The 21,385-nt window shown below is 40.6% G+C and overlaps 1 protein-coding gene and 1 long non-coding RNA gene across 2 annotated transcripts in view; one reads left to right on the top strand and one right to left on the bottom strand.

The window, feature by feature from the left end:
• The window catches only part of LOC144617258 (uncharacterized), a 50,177-nt gene that overhangs the window by 15,686 nt on the left and 13,106 nt on the right, over window positions 1–21,385 (top strand). The gene's annotated exons all lie outside the window — the stretch shown is intronic.
• LOC132672259 (olfactory receptor 2A12-like) lies at window positions 6,725–7,711 on the bottom strand. Its single transcript, XM_060624089.1, has one exon. The coding sequence runs from the start codon at window positions 7,709–7,711 to the stop codon at window positions 6,725–6,727; it is 987 nt and encodes a 328-aa protein (XP_060480072.1).

The raw sequence follows: 21,385 nt of genomic DNA, 5'->3' as shown, positions 1-21,385 counted from the left end.
AGGTGATTTGGCTTTATGTATCAAGAACCTTACATATGTCCATAATTTCCTACCCAATACTTCTATTTTCAGGACATTTTAGGAATAGACATCAAAAGGGCAGGAAAAGTAACATAACCATTTTCATTGTGTTACTTACATAGGAAAAAATTCGAACCAACAGAAAACATCTGTCATCGTGAGAGTGATTTAAATATATTATGGTATAATGGTGTACTCCATAGTCATTGAAAATGTATTTTATAAGAATATTTAATGATATGACTGCTCACAAGATGCTAAGTGAATAAAAGCAAGAAACAGCTGGTGAACAGCATGTTATGATCACACCATTAATAGTTGTAAATACCCTTTCACCCTTGAAGTCAGACATTAAAGCTCAGAATAGGAGAGAGTGCCACTGAGTCATACTTTTGTACACACTTGTGCACGCCCACACACACACACACAGCCACACTCCCCACCTTTTCAAATTAATGAATTAATAAACTGATTAAGGCAGCTTACCTTATCTGTGTTTTCACATTCGTTCTCATGCTCCTCTCTCACCCCAATTTAATTTCACCCCCAATCACAGTATGTCCAGACATCTGGCAAGTAGAGGCTTTCAATGGCCCAATCCACTCTATGAGCCTCTTCTCTTAAATTCACACAGCAGGGATGAAATCATGGACTCCCAGGAAATTCCAGTGAACGCAGACACACAGTTTGCCTTGATAGAGTCTCTGACATTGTTACAGACACTTTATTTTTTTTTCCAAATAGGGCAAACCTCTTCCAATTCTGGAACAAGCTTCCCCTCTGAGCCATCCCAGCTAGTTCCATTGAGAAAATCTCAAACTTCTCTAACCAGAGTTCTGACCATGTCTGTCCCCTGTAGCATGTAAACTAACCCCTCTTCCAAAGAGCTTCTGGTGATTTACTATTTCCATTTCCTCCTCCTGCTTCAATCAATGTTGCCAATTTAAATTTTTCTTGAAAATTGTCCATTTTATCTTGGTGTTCAAGTTTACCGGCACCAAACTTTTTTTTTAAGTTTGTTGTATGTGTAGCTCTGTATTCCCCCTTTTTAAATTCTTAATATGTATCTTAATATGTACAAATTCTTAATATGTATCCCTTTAGTCTTTGATCAATCTTGCCAGAGGAGCATCTATTTTGTATTTTCAAAGAAACAGATTTTGGCTTTGTTAATTAACCTTCTACAAATTGATTTCTGCTTTTGTTTTTATTATCTCCCTCCTGCTCTCTTTATATTTACTCTAGTAAACAGAATGGGAATGACTAGCTCAGTATTTTCAGTCTTTCTTGTTTTGTAATAAATACCTATAGAGCTATAAATGTCCATCTAAACACTGCCTTCACTGCTTCCTACAAAGTTTTGTATGTGATGGTTCTTTCAGTCCTAATCTTGATCTTTTCTACTACAGTGCACATTATCATGAGTGGGATACCTCAAATCAATCAACAAATAGGGGAGTAATGTCATTATAGTGAAAAATCCCATTGGTTCATACCCACTTTTTTTTTCCAAACACATTCATATTTTGCACAACCAAGTACTAGCGATCAGTCCAGATCCTGATTGTATGGCAGCCAGAACTTTCTCAAAGTCCATGCTGTGGCCAGAGCATTGCAGGAAAAAAAAATCTTTATTTCTATGCAGCCAGCCATGTTCATACTCTATGTTTTAACAGCTCAGTGTGAACATGTGGTCAAACAGAACGTGAGTCAAGTACTCATGCTCAGAAGCAGGCTGCCAAATGCGGTAGTAGAAGTGGTCGCTTACTCTGAGCCTGGTCAGAAAGACCACAGCGATGAGGCTTGCAGAGCCCAGGAGGCCAACCCGGGTAACCTCTGACATCGCTTCCTGTTCTGAGATTCGTGAGTACTAGAGATTTGCAGAGCAGGGGTGCCAGGCACATTACTCCTTCCTGCATTACTTTCCTCTTACAAGGGGTCCTGATGAAATGTTCTGTCCCAGCCTGTTCCCAGAGTGGTACCTATCAGCCTTGGGTTGCAGTGACAGATTCTTTGGTGTCTCTACTGGGGCTCATTTGGCTCTCCTGGCTGCTACAGCTGATGGGATGGTGACCAGAGAAGCACAAAGGTCTTTTTCTGATAGACACAAAGGATGCTGTGTCCATGCCAAAGTGCCACTAGTACTAAGTGGCGTTTCATGGCCAGTCTTTTGTGGCCTGCAGGGTCCAGCCCCAACCAGCTCCTTCATCTAACGGTCAAAGTCATTTTGCAGGATCAGAGGCATTACCGTTTTGATTAAATGTTAAATGTAAAGCTATGAAACTTATTTTAAAAAATAGGAGAAAATCTTTATGACCTAGATTTAGGCAACAATTTCTTAGATGTTTATACCAAAATGTAATCCATAAATTCAAAAACTGATAAACTGGACTTCACCAAAATGGAAAACTTTTGCTCTGCAAAAGATCCTGTTAAAAGATGAAAAGACAGGCCATATACTGGGAGAAAATATTCTCAAGTCCCATATCTGACGAAGAACTTGTATCTAGAATATATATAATACTCTCTAAGCTCGACTGTAAGAAAATAAAGAATCCTGTTGGAAAATGAACAAGATTTTGAACAAACACTTCAACAGAGGTACAGATGGCAAATAAATGCAATTAAGCACATGAAAAGATTTTCAATATCATGAACTGTTAGTCAAATACAGACGACAGCCATGAGGAGGTGTCACTATACTCTTACACTATTTAGCCTGTTATACTGGCTTACATGAAAAATACTGACAACACTCAAGGCTAGGAAGTATGCAGAGCAACAGGATCATAGCTAGTGGGAATGCAAAATTGTATAGCCTCTCTGTAGAACGGTTTGGTGTATGCTTTTGTAAAACAGCTGCATTGAGATATAACTTATATACCATAAAACTCACCCACTGGCCCTGTGCAAATTCAATGGTTTTTATTATATTCACAGAATCATATAACTAACACCACAATCTAATTCTGGAACATTTCATCACCCCAAAAGGAAATTCCATACCGATTAGCAATCACTCCTTCTCCCCCGCTCTTATCCCCAGGTCTACCCAACTACTACTAATTTACTTTCTGCCTATAGATTTACCTATTCTAGACATTTTCTATAAATGAAACCCTATAAAATGCAGACTTTTCTGACTGGCTTTTTTTCACTGATTTCAAGGGTCATCATTTAGCATGTATTATTACTTCATTCCTTTTTATTGCAAAGTAGCATTTCATTGTATGGATATACCATATTTTTTATCCATTTAGTTGATGGACATTTGAACTGATTCCACTTCTTGGCTATTATGAATAATGATGCTAGGAATATTGATATACAAGCTTTTGTGTAAACATATGTCTTCATTTCTCTTATATATCTAGGACTGAAATTGATGGCTCATATGATAACTCTATGTTTAACATTTTGAGGAACTATTATTTCCCAAAGCAGCAGTACCATTTTATGTTCTTACCACCGATGTGTAAGAGTTCCAGTTTCTCCACATCCTCACCAATACTTGTTAATGTAGTATTTTAAGCTATAGCCATCCTAATAGGTAAAGTGGTATCTCATTGTGGTTTGGGTTAGAATATTACTATAAGCATACACATATCATACAACCCCAGCAAACACATTCCTGAGAATTTGTTCTAGAAAAAAAATGACTTGTTTTTTTATCTTTACACAAATATTCATAGCAGATTTATTCATAAAAGTCAAGAGCTAAAAACAATCTGAATGTACTTCAACAGGTGAATGGATAAACTTTGGTACCTTCATACAAGAGAATACTATTCAGCAATCCAAAGGAACAAACCATTGATATGTACAACAATCTAGATGGATCTCAAAGACATCAGGCTGGGTTTTTTGGGGTTTTTTTTTATTAGTCTCAAAAAGTTACATACTGTATGATTCCATTTGTGTAACATTTTCTTTTTTAATGTTTGTTTATTTTAGAGAGAGAGCACAGGTCAGGGAGGAGGGGCAGAGGGGGTAAGAGAGAGAGAGAGAGAGAGAGAGAGAGAAAGAGAGAGAGACCCTTAAGTAGGCTCCATGCTCAGCGCAGAGCCCTGTGCAGGGCTTGATCCTTCAACCATGAGATCATGACCCGAGTCAGCTAAAATCAAGAGTCGGATGTTTAACCAACTGACTTACCCACTCACCCCTGTTTGTGTAACATTTTCGGTTAAAGTGACAAAATAGATGATAGACAATCAGTGCCAGCCCTCTTTGTGGTAATGGAACAATGTTGTATCCTTATTGTGGTTACATGAAGCTATGAATATAAAAATTTTTCTTAAAACCATATATCCCCCCAAATGGGTACATGTAATAAATGGTGAAATTGTAATAACATCTGTAGTTTCATTAGTAGTGGTATACTGATGTCAGTTTACTGGATATGATAATGCAGGGAAGCTGGATAAAGGATACACAAGAGCTCAATTCACTATTTTTGCAACTTCTTGTGAATCGTAAATTATTTCAAAATACAATGTTGGGGTTTTTTTTTCATGGATCTCATGCCCTGGTAGAAGCTGAAAATCTTACTGCGGGTCACCCACCACATGACTAGGCAAACAAAATAGCCCATCATAAACTGTGTTATCATATCCACTGAACCATCAAGTCAGACACACACAGAAACAGCTTTCAAGAGAAGTTTTGCTTCCTGTCCCTACAACTTTGAGTTTGTGCTCAAAGGAGGAATTCATTCATTAGGGACGAGATCTATGGTTCTATTAGACGCTGAGATTGCCTGCTGGCCACTCTTGTAAACGAAATGGAGGAGAGGGTCACTATATTGCCTGGTTCCTGTTACCAGGGGAAATTGGTTTGCAAGGAGGGCAAGGGAATATATATCTTGTACTCCCTTGACCAGTAGAAATTGTCACTGACAAGTGTGGTGACCCAATCAAGAAACTTGCAATGAGTAAATAGAGATCTAATGCACAGTATAGTGAATATGGACAACAGTGTTGCATTGTAATAACTAAACTTACTAAGAGTCTAGATCTTAGTTATGCTAATCACAAAAAAGAAGTGATAATTATGTGGTATGATAAAGGTGCAAACTATCATTACAATGGTAATCATATTACCATATATAAATATCTCAAATCAACAAGTTGCATATCTTGAATGTATACAGTATTATATGACAAATATATTTCAATAGAAAAATAAAGTTTTTAAAACCTCTCTTTAAAAAAAGGCGTCCAGCAGTCAGGTCCTACAGGAATGCAGGCTTGAGACACCTCCCCAAGTGAAGCATCCTATCCAGATGAGGTGTTGGTCAAGGATAATAACATGGAATGGGGACACCTGGGTGTCTCAGTCAGTTAAGCATCTGACTTTGCATCTGTCAGGAAAGACCCTCAGTCTAAAAGCCCACCAGAAACTGAACCCTGGTGACAATCAAGTGAGCTTGGAAGCAGATCCTTCCCCAGTCAAGTGCTAGGATTTCTGTAGCTGATTCCTTGATTACAGCCTTCTGAGACTCCCTAATCTGAGGATCCAGCTAAACTTTGCTCAGATTCCTAACCCACAGAAAAAAATAAATGTTTATTTTTTTTTAACGCTTATTTATTTTTGAGACAGAGAGAGACAGAGCATGAAGGGGGGAGGGGCAGAGAAAGAGGGAGACACAGAATCGGAAGCAGGCTCCAGGCTCTGAGCCATCAGCCCAGAGCCCGGCGCGGGGCTCGAACTCACGGACCGCGAGATCGTGACCTGAGCTGAAGTCGGACGCTTAACCGACTGAGCCACCCAGGCGCCCCAAATGTTTATTGTTTTAAACCACAAAATTTGAGGGTAATTTGTCACACACCAATAGATAACTAACACAGAGGAACTGCAAAGAGTCACAAGGAAACTTTGGGGGTTGATGATAATGATCTTGATTATGGTGGTGTTTTCATAAGTATATATACACATTTCAAAACTCATCAAATTGTATACTTTCAATATCTACAGTTCCCCATATGTCAATGTATTTCAATACAGTTAAAAATGCATTATGAAAGTGTCTGGGTGGGAGGAGATTTTCCCAATTGCTAGGAGATTCTGCTCTCCCCTGAAAATATCACTTCACTAAGACAGAGCTCCTTACTTTAGATACATGAGGGTTTATGTGCCCTAAATGAATACTCTCCTAATAGTATTGAAGGAGAAATGACCTGTGACCTATATTACTTTCCTGAACCCTATTTTATATGATTACCATAGATTTTCTTAACTTGTTCTGTGGTTCAGACCTTGTCAAATCCCTGACTGAGCTTTAATGGTGTTACTGACCATTAGTCAGTAACTAGTAACTGACCATTAGTCAGTCACTGACCAGAAGTCGTCTTATGCCCATCAATTTGAACTTATTTCAAGAATCCAGAGATCAAGCACTCAGGTGCATGTTCACTCAGTAATAGGAAACATGAATATTGGTGCCAATTCTATGCCAGGTCTTGTAAACTGGTGGTACAGAAATGAAATCAAATATAGGCGTGCCTTCACGGAGTTCCCTGTCAGGTGTCTTTATGCTTGAGGAACACCTATTGCCATAACCTCCCGGGTGTTCTGAGATATGATCTTACTGAGACTAACCCATTAATACATCATGTGTGCCCATTGGATGTTGGAAAGAATTTAGATGGAGAAGTCATGTAGGCTGTGTCCCGGGTTTGTTGCTGGTGCCCATGCTTCTGTGACTTCATTCTGTGGCTTTACCCCAGCCTGTCACTTTGAGGAAAGCTCTCTTCACATCTTTGTTCCTAAGACTATAGATGATAGGATTGAGGAAGGCAGAGATGATGTTGTAGAATAGAGCCAACTTCTTATCTTCTTCTGGGGAAGATTCAGAACCAGGTCTCATGTACATAACCATACATGGTATAGAGAACATAGTGACAACAGTAATGTGGGAGGCACAGGTGGAAAAGGCCTTGAGCTGCCCTTGGGCTGAGCGAATTCTCAAGATTGCAGCAAAAATATTGATGTAGACAATGATGATGAGGGAGAGTGGGACCAACAGAAGAATGAAGCCCAAGATGAAGTCCACCTGATCATTGAGAGATGTGTCTGCACAGGCCAACTTCAAGACTGCAGGTACTTCACAGAAGAAGTGATTGATCTCATTAGGACCACAATAGGGAAGAATCATAGTAGAGACAGTGTATATCAGGGCACAGCTGATACCCCAGAATCCACAGAAGGCCACCATTGACCCACATAGCAAAGGGCTCATAATGACTTTATACCTCAGGGGATGGCAAATGGCCACATACCTGTCATAAGCCATGATTGCAAAAAGCCAAGACTCAGTGATTCCTAGCATCAGGAAGATGTACATCTGCGCCACACATCCAATGTAGGAGATGGTCTTCTCCTTGCAAACCAGGTGTACCAGCATCTGGGGCACTGTGGTGGTGACATAGCCCATATCCATAATGGATAGGACACTGATGAAAAAGTACATGGGTGTGTGGAGGCGGGAGTCCATGCGTATCAAGGTGATAATAAGCCCATTGCCCAGAAGAGTGATGAGGTAGAGGAAGAGGAAGACACTGAATAGAATAACATTTATCTCTGTGTTACGAGAGAATCCTAAAAGAATAAACTCAGTAAGAGAGCTATGGTTTCCCCAGCGTAAGTCTTGCATCCTTCTCCTGGTATAGAGAAAGAACAGAGCCATAATCATTCATAAAATAAAGTCTTCAGATTCAAACCCTGATGCTACTCTTTTATTAGGAGGGCCAAATATAAGTATCAAAGTAGGTTCTCATTAGGACACCCACAAAGCTGGGAACAAAATTTTTTAAAAAAGAATTTCCATTTTATATGAAACAGCATGTTAATATTGTATTACTTAATCCTAGTTTATTCTGAGACCACAGATAATAAATTTCACATTTCAAAATGTAGAACTTGCAAAAAGGAGTGTCCAAAACTGTGTCCTGCACTTCCTGAACTCACCATAGTTCATGGAGCTTATAAAAGATTTCAAAGCAGTCAAAAAAATAATTCGATATTTGAGATTACAGCATCTGTTGTGAGTTTCATACCACATGAAGATTTCTACCCCTCCTTGGAAGCTTTTATCAAAATGGACTTCAGTGGGACTACTTGAGTAGCCTAATAGGTACTCTGGAATTTTAGAGACATAGTTATTGGATATCTGACTTACTCCAGAAGACAACTATCATTTGGAAATAAATTCAGCTTCATGACAAGTCAAAGTCATGTGTTTCCATGGACCAGAGGTGGGTAATACATGAGAGAGAGAGAGAGACAGAGAGAGAGAAAGAGAGAGAGAGAGAGAGAGAGAGAGAGAAGGAAGGAAGGAAGGAAGGAACAAGAGATGGAGGGAAAGAAACTACCATGCTAGGATACTATACTCAACAAATATATCCATACGGAATGAAAGCTGTTTGCTCTCCAAAAACCCGATAATCAATTACTAAAAGACTCACAGTAAAAGAAATATTAAAGAGCTTCTTTAGGCTAAAGGCAAATGGTCCCTGATGGAAGTATGCAATTGAAAGAGAAAATTAACACCAGAAATCATAAATGTGTGTGTAAATATCATAGAATATTAATTGTTTAAAGCAACAAAAATAGCGACACCTTGTTGGAGCTTTAAATATACACATAGAAGTTGAATATGTGACAAAAATGGTCTAACAAGCAGGAGGAGGAAATGGACTTAAACTGTTGTTAAATTTTGCATTGTTTGGAAAATGGCACTTTAAGTGAGACTATAAGCCAAAGATGCATATTTTAGTCTCTAGGTCATGTGTCAAGACACTTTTTCACGTAAGGAGTCAGACAATAAATAGTTTAGGCTTTGCACAGAAAATACAGTCACTGTAGCATATTTTTATTTGTTTTTTAAAAACCCTTTTAAAAATATAAGGTTTACCAATCCCTGTTGTAGAATAACAAAAGAATAATTTTAAAAAATAGCAAAACTCAAAATACAGTACAGAATGTAAAGGGAATAATTAAAAGTTTTTGATTAATTCAAAAGAAGGCAGGAAAAGTGGAATAAAGAAAAAAGAACACTTGGAACAAGTAGGAAACAAGTATTAAAATGATAGACTCAAACCTAATCACAATAGTAACTACGTTAAATGTATATTAGTAAGCAAGCCTACTGAAAGACAAAGATTATCAGACTGGATTTTCAAAAACTGGTAGCAATGCTGGGGCACTTGGGTGGCTCAGTTGGTTGAGTGTCCAACTCTTGATTTTGGCTCAGGTCATAATCCCAGGGTTATGGGATTGAGCCCCATGTTGGGCTCTGTGCTGAGCGTGGAGCCCGCTCAAGATCCTCTCTCCCTCTCTCTCTCTCTGTCTAGTTTAGTCCCTACTAGACTAAAAATAGTCTTCCCTCTCCCTAAACTAAAAATAAAAAAATTTTTTTAAATAAAATAAAATAAAAACTAGTGGCAATGAAAGAATTCCATAAAGAAAGGAATAATCTTTAAAAACCAGAGAAGAACAAGAATACAATTTTTAGATTATCAAGATAGTACCAGTCAACTCAGGACTGTCTTGCCCCTCACCTCATCTCTCTCTTACTGCAAGCCTGGCAGTGGCTAAAGCCACTGGGAATTGGGATGAGGAATTGACAAACTAAAAGGTAAAGAAACATAACATACTTCCTTCTTGCTACTTGCAACTTGCTACAGCAAGCCTAACTCAATCTGAAGAATTATAGAAGACATCCTGCAGGAGGTAAGAGTCAAGCTGGTCGTTGAAGAGTGGGTACATGCTAACTACAGGGAAAGTGCAGGAAAGGATATACCAGGGAGAGAAAGTCATCTGTGTGAAGTCATGAACCATTAGCTAGCCAGAGAGTGATGGGAGATGGGGTAAAGAGGTAGGCAAGGACAGACCTTGGAGGACCTATAAAGCCCTACAAAATGGTCTAATGAGGGTGGATTTTATAGAAAGGAACATAAGGATCCACCAAATAGGCATGACATCAGGCTTATATCTGGCAACAATCACACTGACTGCAGTGTGGAGACTGCAGCAATTCAGGGAGGAAAGGATGCGAGTGGGAGCAAATATTGATATGAAAGGTAGGTATTCAACAAGAGTCTTTAGGAGGTGAGTCTATGGATGTAGGTAAGTGATTAGGGAGTGGTGAGAAAGAAAGATGGGTCAAGGATGGATTCCAAGTTTGAGTAAATGGATGGGGATGGTGGTGTCATTCACTGAGGTTGGGTACATGGGAGTGGAAAGTTTGGGAAGGAGGGAAGAAGGACACATGATGAGTCTAGTTTTGGAGTCGGGGAGTTTGTGGGACTCCCAGTATCTGTTTGGCTGATGGTTGAGAGCTGAAAAGAAAGCTCTAGAGACAGGAATCTGAGCGTCCTCAGCACTTCTATAGGAACTGAAGCCATCGGAAGAGATGAGATCACCTGGGGAGAGCGTGTAGAGGGAGAAGACAGCTGAAAGCAGCACTCTGAGAAGCCACATTCTAAGGGTTGGCTTCAAGGAGAGAATCCAGAGAAGATGGTATTGAGGGGCCAAAGATGGATGACATGTGACACAGAAACCCAAGGAGAGACAAGGTCTACAAGGAGAGGATGGTCTTTGTGGTCAAATATGGATAGATACCAAGTGAGATGAGAACCAAAAGTGTCTGAAGCCAGCCCATCTCCTGCCTTAAATACATCTCCATATTTATATCTCTTGCCTGGATGGTCCCCCTATATTCCTTGTGTCCAACTGCCTACTTGAACTCTGCCTGTTGCTGTTTGACTTCTCAAACTTCTCACATCCAAGACTGAACTCCTAATTTTTTACTACATGCTCTAGCTCTTGGATCTCATCTCCCATTACTGTCCCCTTGTCTCATTCCACAAAAACCACACTATCACTGTTACCCTTTCGAGTCCAACAACTGCCAACTAGACTTTCACCTAAAGACTTTTGCCACAACATCCAGTACTTATGCTCCCTTCTACCAGATCTCTTTAGGGGGGAGTTCTCCTACTTCCTTCAGTTCCCTGCCCAACTGTCACTCATCAGAGAGCTCCTTCTTCACCATCCTGTCTGAAATGCAGCCATCCTTCACTGTCTCCTTAGTCAGCTTTACTTTCTTTATTGTACTTCTCATTTCTTAAAAAACTTACCTATTTATCTGATTATTGTCTGCTGTCCCCAAGTAGGTTGTAAAAGCAGAAACTTTGTTTTGTTCACTAGTATATCTCTAGTGTCAATCATTGTGCTGGGCACATGGTAGCCACTCAATTAATATTTATTAAATTGTTAAGGCAAGGATGCCAGTCTTAGATTCCATCCTAGAAGCTATATTGGCAGGATAAATAGAGGTGATTGATACCTGCCCTCTCCAGTGGGGCAAACATATTTGGAATGTAGAATTTACACCTGTGACCCAAGTCTTAAGGAGATACGTGGACAAGTTGTGGCTTGTAGAAAGATATATTATGATGGTACAAAAACAAATCTAAGCAACTGGTGATTTTTCTCTGTGGAAATTTAAGCTAGGGAGGATGCTGAGGTCTGTCTACAGAAGTATCTAAAGGGCTGCATTAAGGGAGATGAATAAGAATTTCCCTGCATAGTCCCAAATTTAGAATTAATATAAATTTTACTAGGACACCAAGCTTCAGATTGACTACAGAAAAGTTCCAACATCCAGAGATATTCAGAGATAGACAGAAAAGACTGTCCTGAGAAGCAATGAGCTCCCTGTTTCTGTTGACAGGTTCAGGCTGAATCTAGCTGACCATATGTCAGGGACACAGTGGGATCAACCTGGACTTATAGGTGGAGCAGAAGGACTGCTGAGGTCCATTCCATCCGGAGGAGTTAAGGTCTTTCCCATCTTCTCTGTCCTCTTTACTATCTGTCTTCACCTGTTTCCCAATGCCTAATACCTGGAGCACTGTAGCAGCCTCTCACTGTGACTCTCATCCTCCAGTCCCACCCACTCACTCAGTCCTACAGCATTTTCTAGGAGCAATCTAAATAAAAGAGCATTTTCAGTGTGGCCTTTGTCCGCTCATTCTACTGGTGCAGAATGTATGGGGGAAGGAGCATTGGGTGGGTAGAAGAGAAGAAGAGGGAATAGAGATGGGGGATAGCTCCAGAACTCCAGAAGCACTCTCAGTCCCACAATTTTGGACAACAGTGACAGGGAGCATCACTGAACTATAAGTATCTTGGCGGGAGGCATCTGCCTTGCTCCCTGCTCCTCAATAAGAGATCCTTAGAGCAATTCCCAATGTCAGAGTGGTCCTCCAAATCCTTGCCTCCCCTGAGATCTCCTTGCAGCCTCCCTCCTCCTCTCCCATATCCTAGTGCTGTCCTATCAACCTTCCCCACCTCTCACCTGCATCCCTTGACTTGCCCACTTCCAAGGGTCCCCCTGATTGGGACAGACACATGGGAGAGCCCCGCTGCCTCAGCCTCCCCAGCAACAGCCCCTCCTCCTTCTCTTTGTCTTCATTGGCAACTGAAGGCCAAATGCCTTAAAGGAGATGTGCATACTCAGTCAGAGGGAAAAGAAAGGTAGTTGGATGGAGAGCAAGTCAGAGTTGGGGAAGAAGAAGTGGACAAAGGATAGGACAGAGCAAAGAGCATAGGCATGAAGGGACCTGCAGATGTGCAGATTTGTAGAAAGTCAAGAGAACCAGAGCAAGCAGAGAAAGGATGCCTCAGAGGAGCAGACACCAAAGCCATGGGCCACCGTCCCCACTCCCACTGCTCTTTACCTGCTCTCAGGCTCTGTGTGAGGGATGGGCCAGAAGCCTGAGGAGCTCTCCTTTGAAACTGTGCTCACGGGGGCCCCAGTTCCCAGGAGGACAAATCCAATGACTTCCAACGAACTCTCTGTGCCTTAAATCCCCCAGGGACTGAGTATCAAGTCTGCACTCCCATCACCTAGTACTCAAGACCCCCTGACTGGAGCCCCGACTACTCCCCACAGGTCCATGCCCTCCTGTGCCACATATTTTCTCTGGGTTAGCGCTAGACTGCATATGTTCAATCCCTAGTGTCACAGTTACCAGCTGTGACTTTGGGCAAGTTTCAGAAACCTTTCCAGGCCTCCAGGCCTTTTATCAGGAAACTAGAACCTGCTCCATAGAGTTGTAGGGAGGGTAAAAGGAGTTCACAAATAGAAAGCTCTTAAGACTGTGCCAAGTGTATAGGAAGTAAGTCACCTGTACATTTATTATTCTCCCTCATTTGCACCTTCTATGCTCTCCACCTGAAGACCCTCTTCCCTTGTGTCTTTAAGTCTGCCCTAAATTTCAGGTCCACCCCCTCAGGAAGGCAGCCATGACTGACCTCCTGTTACCCTCACTCTCCATTATTGTTCCTGGGAGTCCTGCGTGATCTGTGAGGGCCCTGAGGAGGGAAGGAAGGCAGAGCAAGTGCAAAGGTTTTGTCTACTATTGGAATTAAGTTTCAACATGTGGAAATTAAATAATACACTCTAATGCAACCAATAGGTCAAAGGAGAAATCACAGGGGAAAACAGAAGATACTTGAGAGGAATGAACACAAAAAAACAGAGCACATCAAAATTCACAGAATGCAAAAAAAAAGTTTATTTAAAAATAAGAAAGATCTCAAATCACCTCATTCACCGTAAGTTACAGAAGAGGGGGGCATCTGGCTGGCCTAGCCCAGTGGGTACAGCATGCAACTCTTGATCTCAGGGTTGTGAGTTTGAACCCCACATTGGGTGTGGAGCCTGCTTAAAAGGAATAAATAAAATAAAAATTAAAAAGAAAAAAGAAGACCTTGGTTGAACTAGAAGAGAACTAGCTTGACAGTAGTAACCACTATCAGAACATCACATTGTAGACCTTAAATATATGCAATGTTTATTTGTCAACCATACTTCAATAAAGCTGGGAGAAAAGGGGTGCCTGGGTGGCTCAGTGAGTTAAGTGTCCGACTTAGGTTCAGATCATAATCTCACGGTTTGTGGGTTCAAGCCCCGTGTGGGGCTCTTTGCTAACAGCTCAGAGTCTGGAGCCTGCTTCAGATTCTGTGTCTCCTTCTCTTTCTCTCCCTTCCCCACTCATGCTCTGTCTCTCTGTCTCTCAAAAAACTTTAAAAAATATTTTCTTTAATTTTTTTTAACGTTTATTTATTTTTGAGACAGAGCATGAACGGGGGAGGGTCAGAGAGAGAGGGAGACACAGAATCTGAAACAGGCTCCAGGCTCTGAGCCATCAGCACAGAGCCTGACGTGGGGCTTGAACTCACAAACCATGAGATCATGACCTGAGCCGAAGTCGGATGCTTAACCGACTGAGCCACCCAGGCGTCCCTAAAAATATTTTTAAAAAATTATTTTAAATAAAAAAGCCAGGAGAAAAAAATATTGTATTAGCTTTTAGTAAATGTTTTTTCTGCAACTATTCAAGGGGCCATATATTTTTTTCTTCTTTCTTCCTTTAGGGCATTTTTCAGTTCATTTACCCAATTTCCCCAAATTGTCAAAAGTCATATGATGAAATTGTTAACAATATATCTTTACCATGTATTTTGATTTTTGCAGATTTAAGGGGACTAGTATTGAAGAGAGAATCAAAGGGAACTTTTCTTTATCAGTATTTTTAAATGTTTATAATGAATATATTGATGTTCACTTGTATAATTAGAGAAAAGTAAAAAGAAATTACAAACAGTAGCAGTAAAAGTACTTGAGAGATTCCTGATGTAATTGGGCTATCACTGTCTCCCATAAGGCTAACAGCAGTGATCTTCGGTGACTGACTTACATGTCAAGGCTAGTTCAAGGTGGAGAAAACTTCTTAGGCAGCGTATGCCCGCTGAGTCTGGGGGCCTGCTTTGGGACTGTGTGCGTGACTTCCCAAACGTAATCATAGGCTCCAGACATTGAGCTACTGAGAATTCCCCACCAGCTCTGCATTAGCCTGACATTTCCCAGGAGGATATAAGAACTGTTGGTTATACAGAGTTAAAATTTTCTCATCTCAATTAAGCCAAAAGTAATGTCTTGATTGCTCTTCAAGCTCTTTCCCCCTCCTGCTGTGAGTCTCCAACTTTGCTCCCCAGTTCCTGGGAGCCACCCCTGGGTCCCTCTGCCCCAGGAGTCCTCCTTCCTGGTTGTGGTCTGCCTAAGCCACAGCGGAGTTGCTCTGACGTGAGAAGTCCTGGGGGAGCTTGTTAAATTCAGTGTTTAAGAACATGGAAGGAACACCATTAAGAACTTCAGCTCATTAGACATCTGGGCCAGCCACAGCAGCTACGCAGCAAGATCAGAGATGACCCAGTGTCCCTCAGAGGCATCTGAAGAAACCTGCTTTAACTTCAACCTGACTTTATCCTGAGCGTGTACACCAGCCAACAAGCACCTGCCCAAATCACCTTCCCCTCCACCACCACCATCACCTGTTTTTTTCATCAGACGTTACCTTACCACAGCCACATCGCCCTGTTAGTATTCACCTCCACATTCATTTGGCATCCCTCCCAAAATGTCACCCTTTCCCCAGTGCATCATTGCCCTCAGCATTATCACCCAACTCATCATCTCCCCACCACCAACATCAAGGTCATCATCATCCTGTTGCGGTGCAAACACCCTCATTAACTCTGCCACTCTGTCAGTCCATCAAGGCCAGCACTTCCAGGGCCAGCGCCCCAACGTGTATCTGCAGCTCATGAGAAGAGAGCGGTGGCCCGGAGCTTCAGAGGAAAAGCCTGTATTTGGAAAGGCAAATATTTTTAAATAGCTGTTCTGTGATTTCAGTCAAGTACAAAAGGACAAAGCAGATCATGTGACGATAACAGACTGAGGGAAGAATGCATTTAAGCCAACAAAGTACATTTACCACAGTAGTCAAAAATAGCCTGAAGTGGAGACAGTAAAGGGCACAATGGGCCTTCCATAAAAATTAAAGTATTCGCGGGACACAGGGAAGAAGAAAGAAAATTAGGATAATTACGGAACAAAGATGAGTTACAAAGATCTGTCTGCAGGTATTAAAGAGTTTCTACAGAAGAAACAGTAAAACAGAGGCAATATCCAGAAGTACAATGTAAGAAACCTTTCTGGATCTCAAAAAGAAACACCCTGAAGATCAACGTGCCCCCACTATATTCCAGGGAAAATTCATGAAGGATTTCTACACCTGCACACATCCACCTGACAATTTGCTCTCCACACCACAGCCAGAATGATCCATTCAACAACCAAGGAGCAAAGTCAAGTTTCATTGCATTATCTGAATCAGCAGGATGTACATGCAGCATCCACACACATCTTTGCAACACCAAATGGGAATGCAGGCCTCGCCGCTACCCTGTCTGCTCTCCCTGCCTTCAGGGGCCTCTCTGGTCAGCCTCTTGCCTTAAGTATTCCCCAGGTGGGAAGGAGACACTAGTCTCACTCATCCCAAACTTGAGGGACACATGTCAATCTCCCAGTCGATCCTGGAGCGCCTGTCTGATTGCATCCTCGGGCCAGGGCAGGGAGGCCTAGAATTGCTGCAGCTCAGCACAAATCTCTCTGTGTGGCCTCTCTGACTGTTCTCCTAGAGCTTCTTCCACTTGACAGGTGAGGGGCCAGGGAGAACCCATTCCCCTCCCCCACCGAAAGGCGAAGAGCACATTACTCTCTCCTGGCACGAAGCCTACACTAAACAATGAACTCTCCAATGTAATGAACGTCCTTTCCATGTCTCAGTTCTTTTCAAACAGTCTACAAGTGCATGGTGATGGAGTGATGAACACAGGACTGGGTTGTGTCTGGCAACTCATTGAGGCTCTTGCAGAAAGTGGAGCTTTTAGCCAAACTTTTGATACAACAGGAAAAGCCTCAGTCAACATTGTGTTATGACTACATTCCTGAGAAGTCGGGAGAATATGAGAAGGGAATCAACCATAATCCCACTTCTCTAAAACCAAAGCCATCTTCTTGTTAGTGTTTTTTCTCCATTATCTTATCAACTACAAGTTTTTGTGTAAATTTGTATTTATCGTATGCTGGTCCTTTTGTAGACTGCTTTTATTGACTTCACGTTATTTTTTAAGTTTAAAAAAATTTTTTAAGCTTATTTGTTTCCTTTGAGAGAGAGACAGAGATAGCAAGTGGGGGAGGGGTAGTGAGAGAGGAAGAGAGAGAATCTCAAGATTCTCAGATCGTGACCTGGGCCAAAACCAAGAGTTGGACGCTTAACTGACTGAGCCACCCAGGCGCCCCATCCACTTCATGTGATAGCATATGCATTATCCCAAGTTGTGCTATATTCAACATATCATCTTAAGTGAATGCATAATGACATACACATTTTGACAAATCCTTTTATAAGCAATACTGAAATGAATATCTTTACACATGCAGACTTCATTCTTGGACTGATTCCTTAGGAGTGATAGCTAAAATCGGTGTCATAGACTATGTTGGTCACCTGATTTTTCTGGCCAGTATCCATTCTCATTGCTTCTACTGATAGTTCCCTGAAGCTTTTCTCCATAAAAGAAAAAATTGGGGTATGTTGTGTTTTCATATTCATCCAGTTCAAAATACTTTCTAATTTTCCTTGTTCATTTCTTCCTTGGTCCATGGGTTACTTAGAAGCCTGCTATTTAGTTTCCAGATATTTGTAGATTTTTTAGAAATCTTTGTTACAGGCTCCTAATTTAATTTCACTGTGACCAGAGAACACACTCTCCATGACTTGAATACTTTCTAGTTTATTGAGACTTGTTTAATAGCCCAGAATATTGATGGTATGGATCAAATAACCCCTGTAATTGAAAGAAATGTTTATTCTGCTGTCATTGGATGGAGTGTTTTATAAATGCCAATTAGGTCAAGTTGTTTGATAGTGTTGTTGAAGTCTGCTATATCTCTGTGGATTTTGTATGTACTTGTCTTATTGATTATTGAGAAAGGGGTCTTGAGATTTCCAGAAATAATTGTGAATTTGTCTATTTCTCCTTGGAGATCTCTACATTTTTGCTTCACATATGGTGAATTCTTACCAGGATAGCTTTCCTAGCCCCTCCTAGAGCAACTTCATCACCAACCCACCTACCCCTGCCCCAAAACCAACAGGGGAGAGGAAGATCCAGAGTGCAGCAGGTGCTCTGTGTGTACAGTTAGGAGCACTGGTAGACCAGCCTGCCAGACTCACCCTATAGCCCCAAAATTAGTAGTTTCTATTATTATTTTAGTCACATGGTGCTTGTTTAGATTTACCTATGTTTACCAGTTTCTTTGTTCATTCATTGCCATGCCAGTTACCAATTCATTGCCTGTTGCCCCAAACCCACCGAGTGCATTGTCTCATTTTGTGCTCCTGGAGCTGGACCCTGAAACATTTTTTCCTTTACCCGCTGACACGTTGTAATGTTAAACTGTGTCAGTAGAGAGCACCAGAGATTCACTGCAGGAGGAAGGGGCTTTTCTTTCTGTTTCCAGTGTGTTTGACTTCTTGTCACTTCTACAGCCAAGGGAACTGCCAGCAATGTGCATTCAGCCTGCAACAAGTTTTGCTGTCGCTGGTGGAAAGGCTTCCTATTTACCAATCCTAGCTCATAGTCCTCTACTCTGGTGTTACTTCTTGCATTTCCTACTTCCTGGGATCAAATTTTCTTCTTATCCTTTGGCTTTTCTTTGAATAAGAGCTTATTAGTGGTAAATTCTCCTTGTTCAGCACTTGGTCTTAAACGATGGACATGTCTTATGTGTCTTATATGTCAGTCATGAATGATAATTTGGCTGGGTATGAAATTCTAGATTCATAGTTGTTTTCTTTTGACACTTAGAAAGTAACAACAACTTAGAAAATTCACCACATACTCAGGCAAGGAAAAAATCATGAAAGCAGCAAGGGAAAAAAAGTCCTTAACCTACAAGGAAGAGAGATCAGGTGTGCAGCAGACCTATCCACAGAAACTTGGCAGGCCAGAAAAGAGTGGCAGGATATATTCAATGTGCTGAAGTGGAACAATATGCAGACAAGATGTCTTTATCCAGCAAGTCTGTCATTCAAAATTGAAGGAGAGATTAAAAGTTTCCCAGACAAACAAAAATTAAGGGAGTTCATAACCACTAAACCAGCCCTGCAAGGAATTTTAAGGAGGACTCTCTGAGGAGAGAAAAGACAAAAAATAAATAAATAAAAACCAAAAGCAATAGAGACTAGAAAGGACCAGAGAACATCACTAGACATTCCAACTCTACAAGAAACATAATGACAATAAATTCATATCTTTCAGACTCACTCTAAACGTCAATGGACTCAGTCCTCCAATCAAAAGACATACAGTAACAGAAAGGATAAGAAAACAAGATCCATTTTTATGCTGTTTACAAGAGACCCACTTTGGACCTAGAGACACCTTCAGATTGAAAGTAAGGGGATGGAGAACCATCTATCATGCTAATGGTCAACAAAAGAAAGCTGGAGTAGCCATACTTATACCAGACAATCTAGATTTTAAAATAAAGACTGTAATAAGAGATGAATAAGGGCATTATATCATAATTAAGGGGTCTATCCACCAAGAAGACCTAACAACTGTAAACATTTTTGCTGAAAATGTGGTAGCACCCAAATATATAAATCAATTAATCACAAACATACAGAAACTCATTGATAATAATACCATAATACTAGGAGACTTCAATTTTTTCACCCCACTTACAGCAATGGACAGGTCATCTGATCAGAAAATCAACAAGGAAACAATGGCTTTGAATGACACACTGGACCAGATGGACTTAACAGATATATTCAGAACATTTCATCCTAAAGCAGTGGAATATACATTCTTCTCCAGTACACATGGAACATCCTCCAGAATAGATCACTTACTGGAACACAAATTAGCCCTCAACAAGTACAAAAAGATCGAGATCAGGGGTGCCTGGGTGGCTCAGTCAGTTGAACGTCTAACTTCGGCTCAGGTCATGATCTCATGGTTTGTGGTTCCAGCCCCGCATAAGGCTCTGTGCTGATGGCTCGGAGCCTGGAGCCTGCTTCTGATTCTGTGTCTCCCTCTCTCTCTGCCCCTCCCCTGCTCACACTCTGTCTCACTCTCTCTCAAAAATAAATAAACATTAAAAAAATAATTAATTAATTAAAAAAAAGATCGAGATCATACTGTGCATATTTTCAGACCACAACTCTATGAAACTCGAAATCAACCAACCACAAGAAAAAATTTGGAAGGGTAACAAATACTTGGACACTAAAGAACATCCTACTAAAGGATGAATGGGCTAACAAATAAGTTAAAGAGGAAATTACAAAGTACATGGAAGCCAATGAAAATGATAATACCACAACCCCAGACCTCTGGGACACAGCAAAGGCAGTCATAAGAGTAAAGAATATAGCAATCTAGGCCTTCCTAAAGAAGGAAGAAAGGTCTCAGATACACACCTACCTTACACCTTAAAGAGCTGGTAAAAGAACAGTAAATAAAACCCTAAACCAGCAGAAGAAAGGAAATAATAACGATTAGAGCATAAATCAATGCTATCAAAATAAAAAAAAAAAAAAAACAGTAGAACAGATCAATGAAACCAGAAGCTGGTTCTTTGAAAGAATTAACAAAATTGATAAACCACTGGCCAGTGTGATCAAAAAAAAAAAAAAAAAAAAAAAAAAAAAAAAAAAAAAGGAAAGGACCCAAATAAATAAAATCAAGAATGAAAGAGGAGAAATCACAACCAACACAGCAGAAATACAAACAATAATAAGAGAATATTATGAGAAATTATATACCAATAAAATGGGCAATCTGGAAGAAATGGACAAATTCCTAGAAACATAAACCACCAAAACTGAAACAGAAAGGAATAGAAAATTTTAACAGACCCATACCCAGTAAAGAAATTGAATTAGTAATCAAAAATCTCCCAAAAAACAAGCGTCTAGGGCCAGATGGTTTTCCAGGGGAATTCTACCAAACATTTAAGGAAAAGTTAACACCTATTCTCTTGAAGCTGTTCCAAAAAAACATAAATGGAAGGAAAACTTCCAAACTCTTTCTATGAAGTCAGCATTACCTTGACTTCAAAACCAAAGACCCCGCTAAAAAGGAGAACTATAGACCAATTTCCCTGATGAACATGGATGCAAAAATCCTCAACAAGATATTAGCCAACTGGATCCAACAATACATTTAAAAAGTTATTCACCACGACCAAGTGGGATTTATACCTGGGATGCAGGGCTTGTTCAATATCTGCAAAACAATGTGATTCACCACCTCAATAAAAGAAAGGACAACAACCACATGACCCTCTCAATAGACGCAGAGAAAGCATTTGACAAAACACAGCATCGTTTCTTGGATTCCTACTCCCAAGAAAGTAGGGATAGGAGGATCATAA

This window comes from Panthera onca, chromosome C1, assembly GCF_046562875.1.
Source record: "Panthera onca isolate mPanOnc1 chromosome C1, mPanOnc1 haplotype 2, whole genome shotgun sequence".
In the NCBI taxonomy this organism is placed as follows: domain Eukaryota; kingdom Metazoa; phylum Chordata; class Mammalia; order Carnivora; family Felidae; genus Panthera; species Panthera onca.
Note: the sequence above shows the minus strand (reverse complement) of the source record. Positions and strands in the feature narration are given on the sequence as shown.

Coding starts and splice junctions, on each gene's coding strand:
- LOC132672259 (XM_060624089.1), bottom strand. CDS start 7,711: ATGATTATGGCTCTGTTCTTTCTCTATACCAGGAGAAGGATGCAAGAC.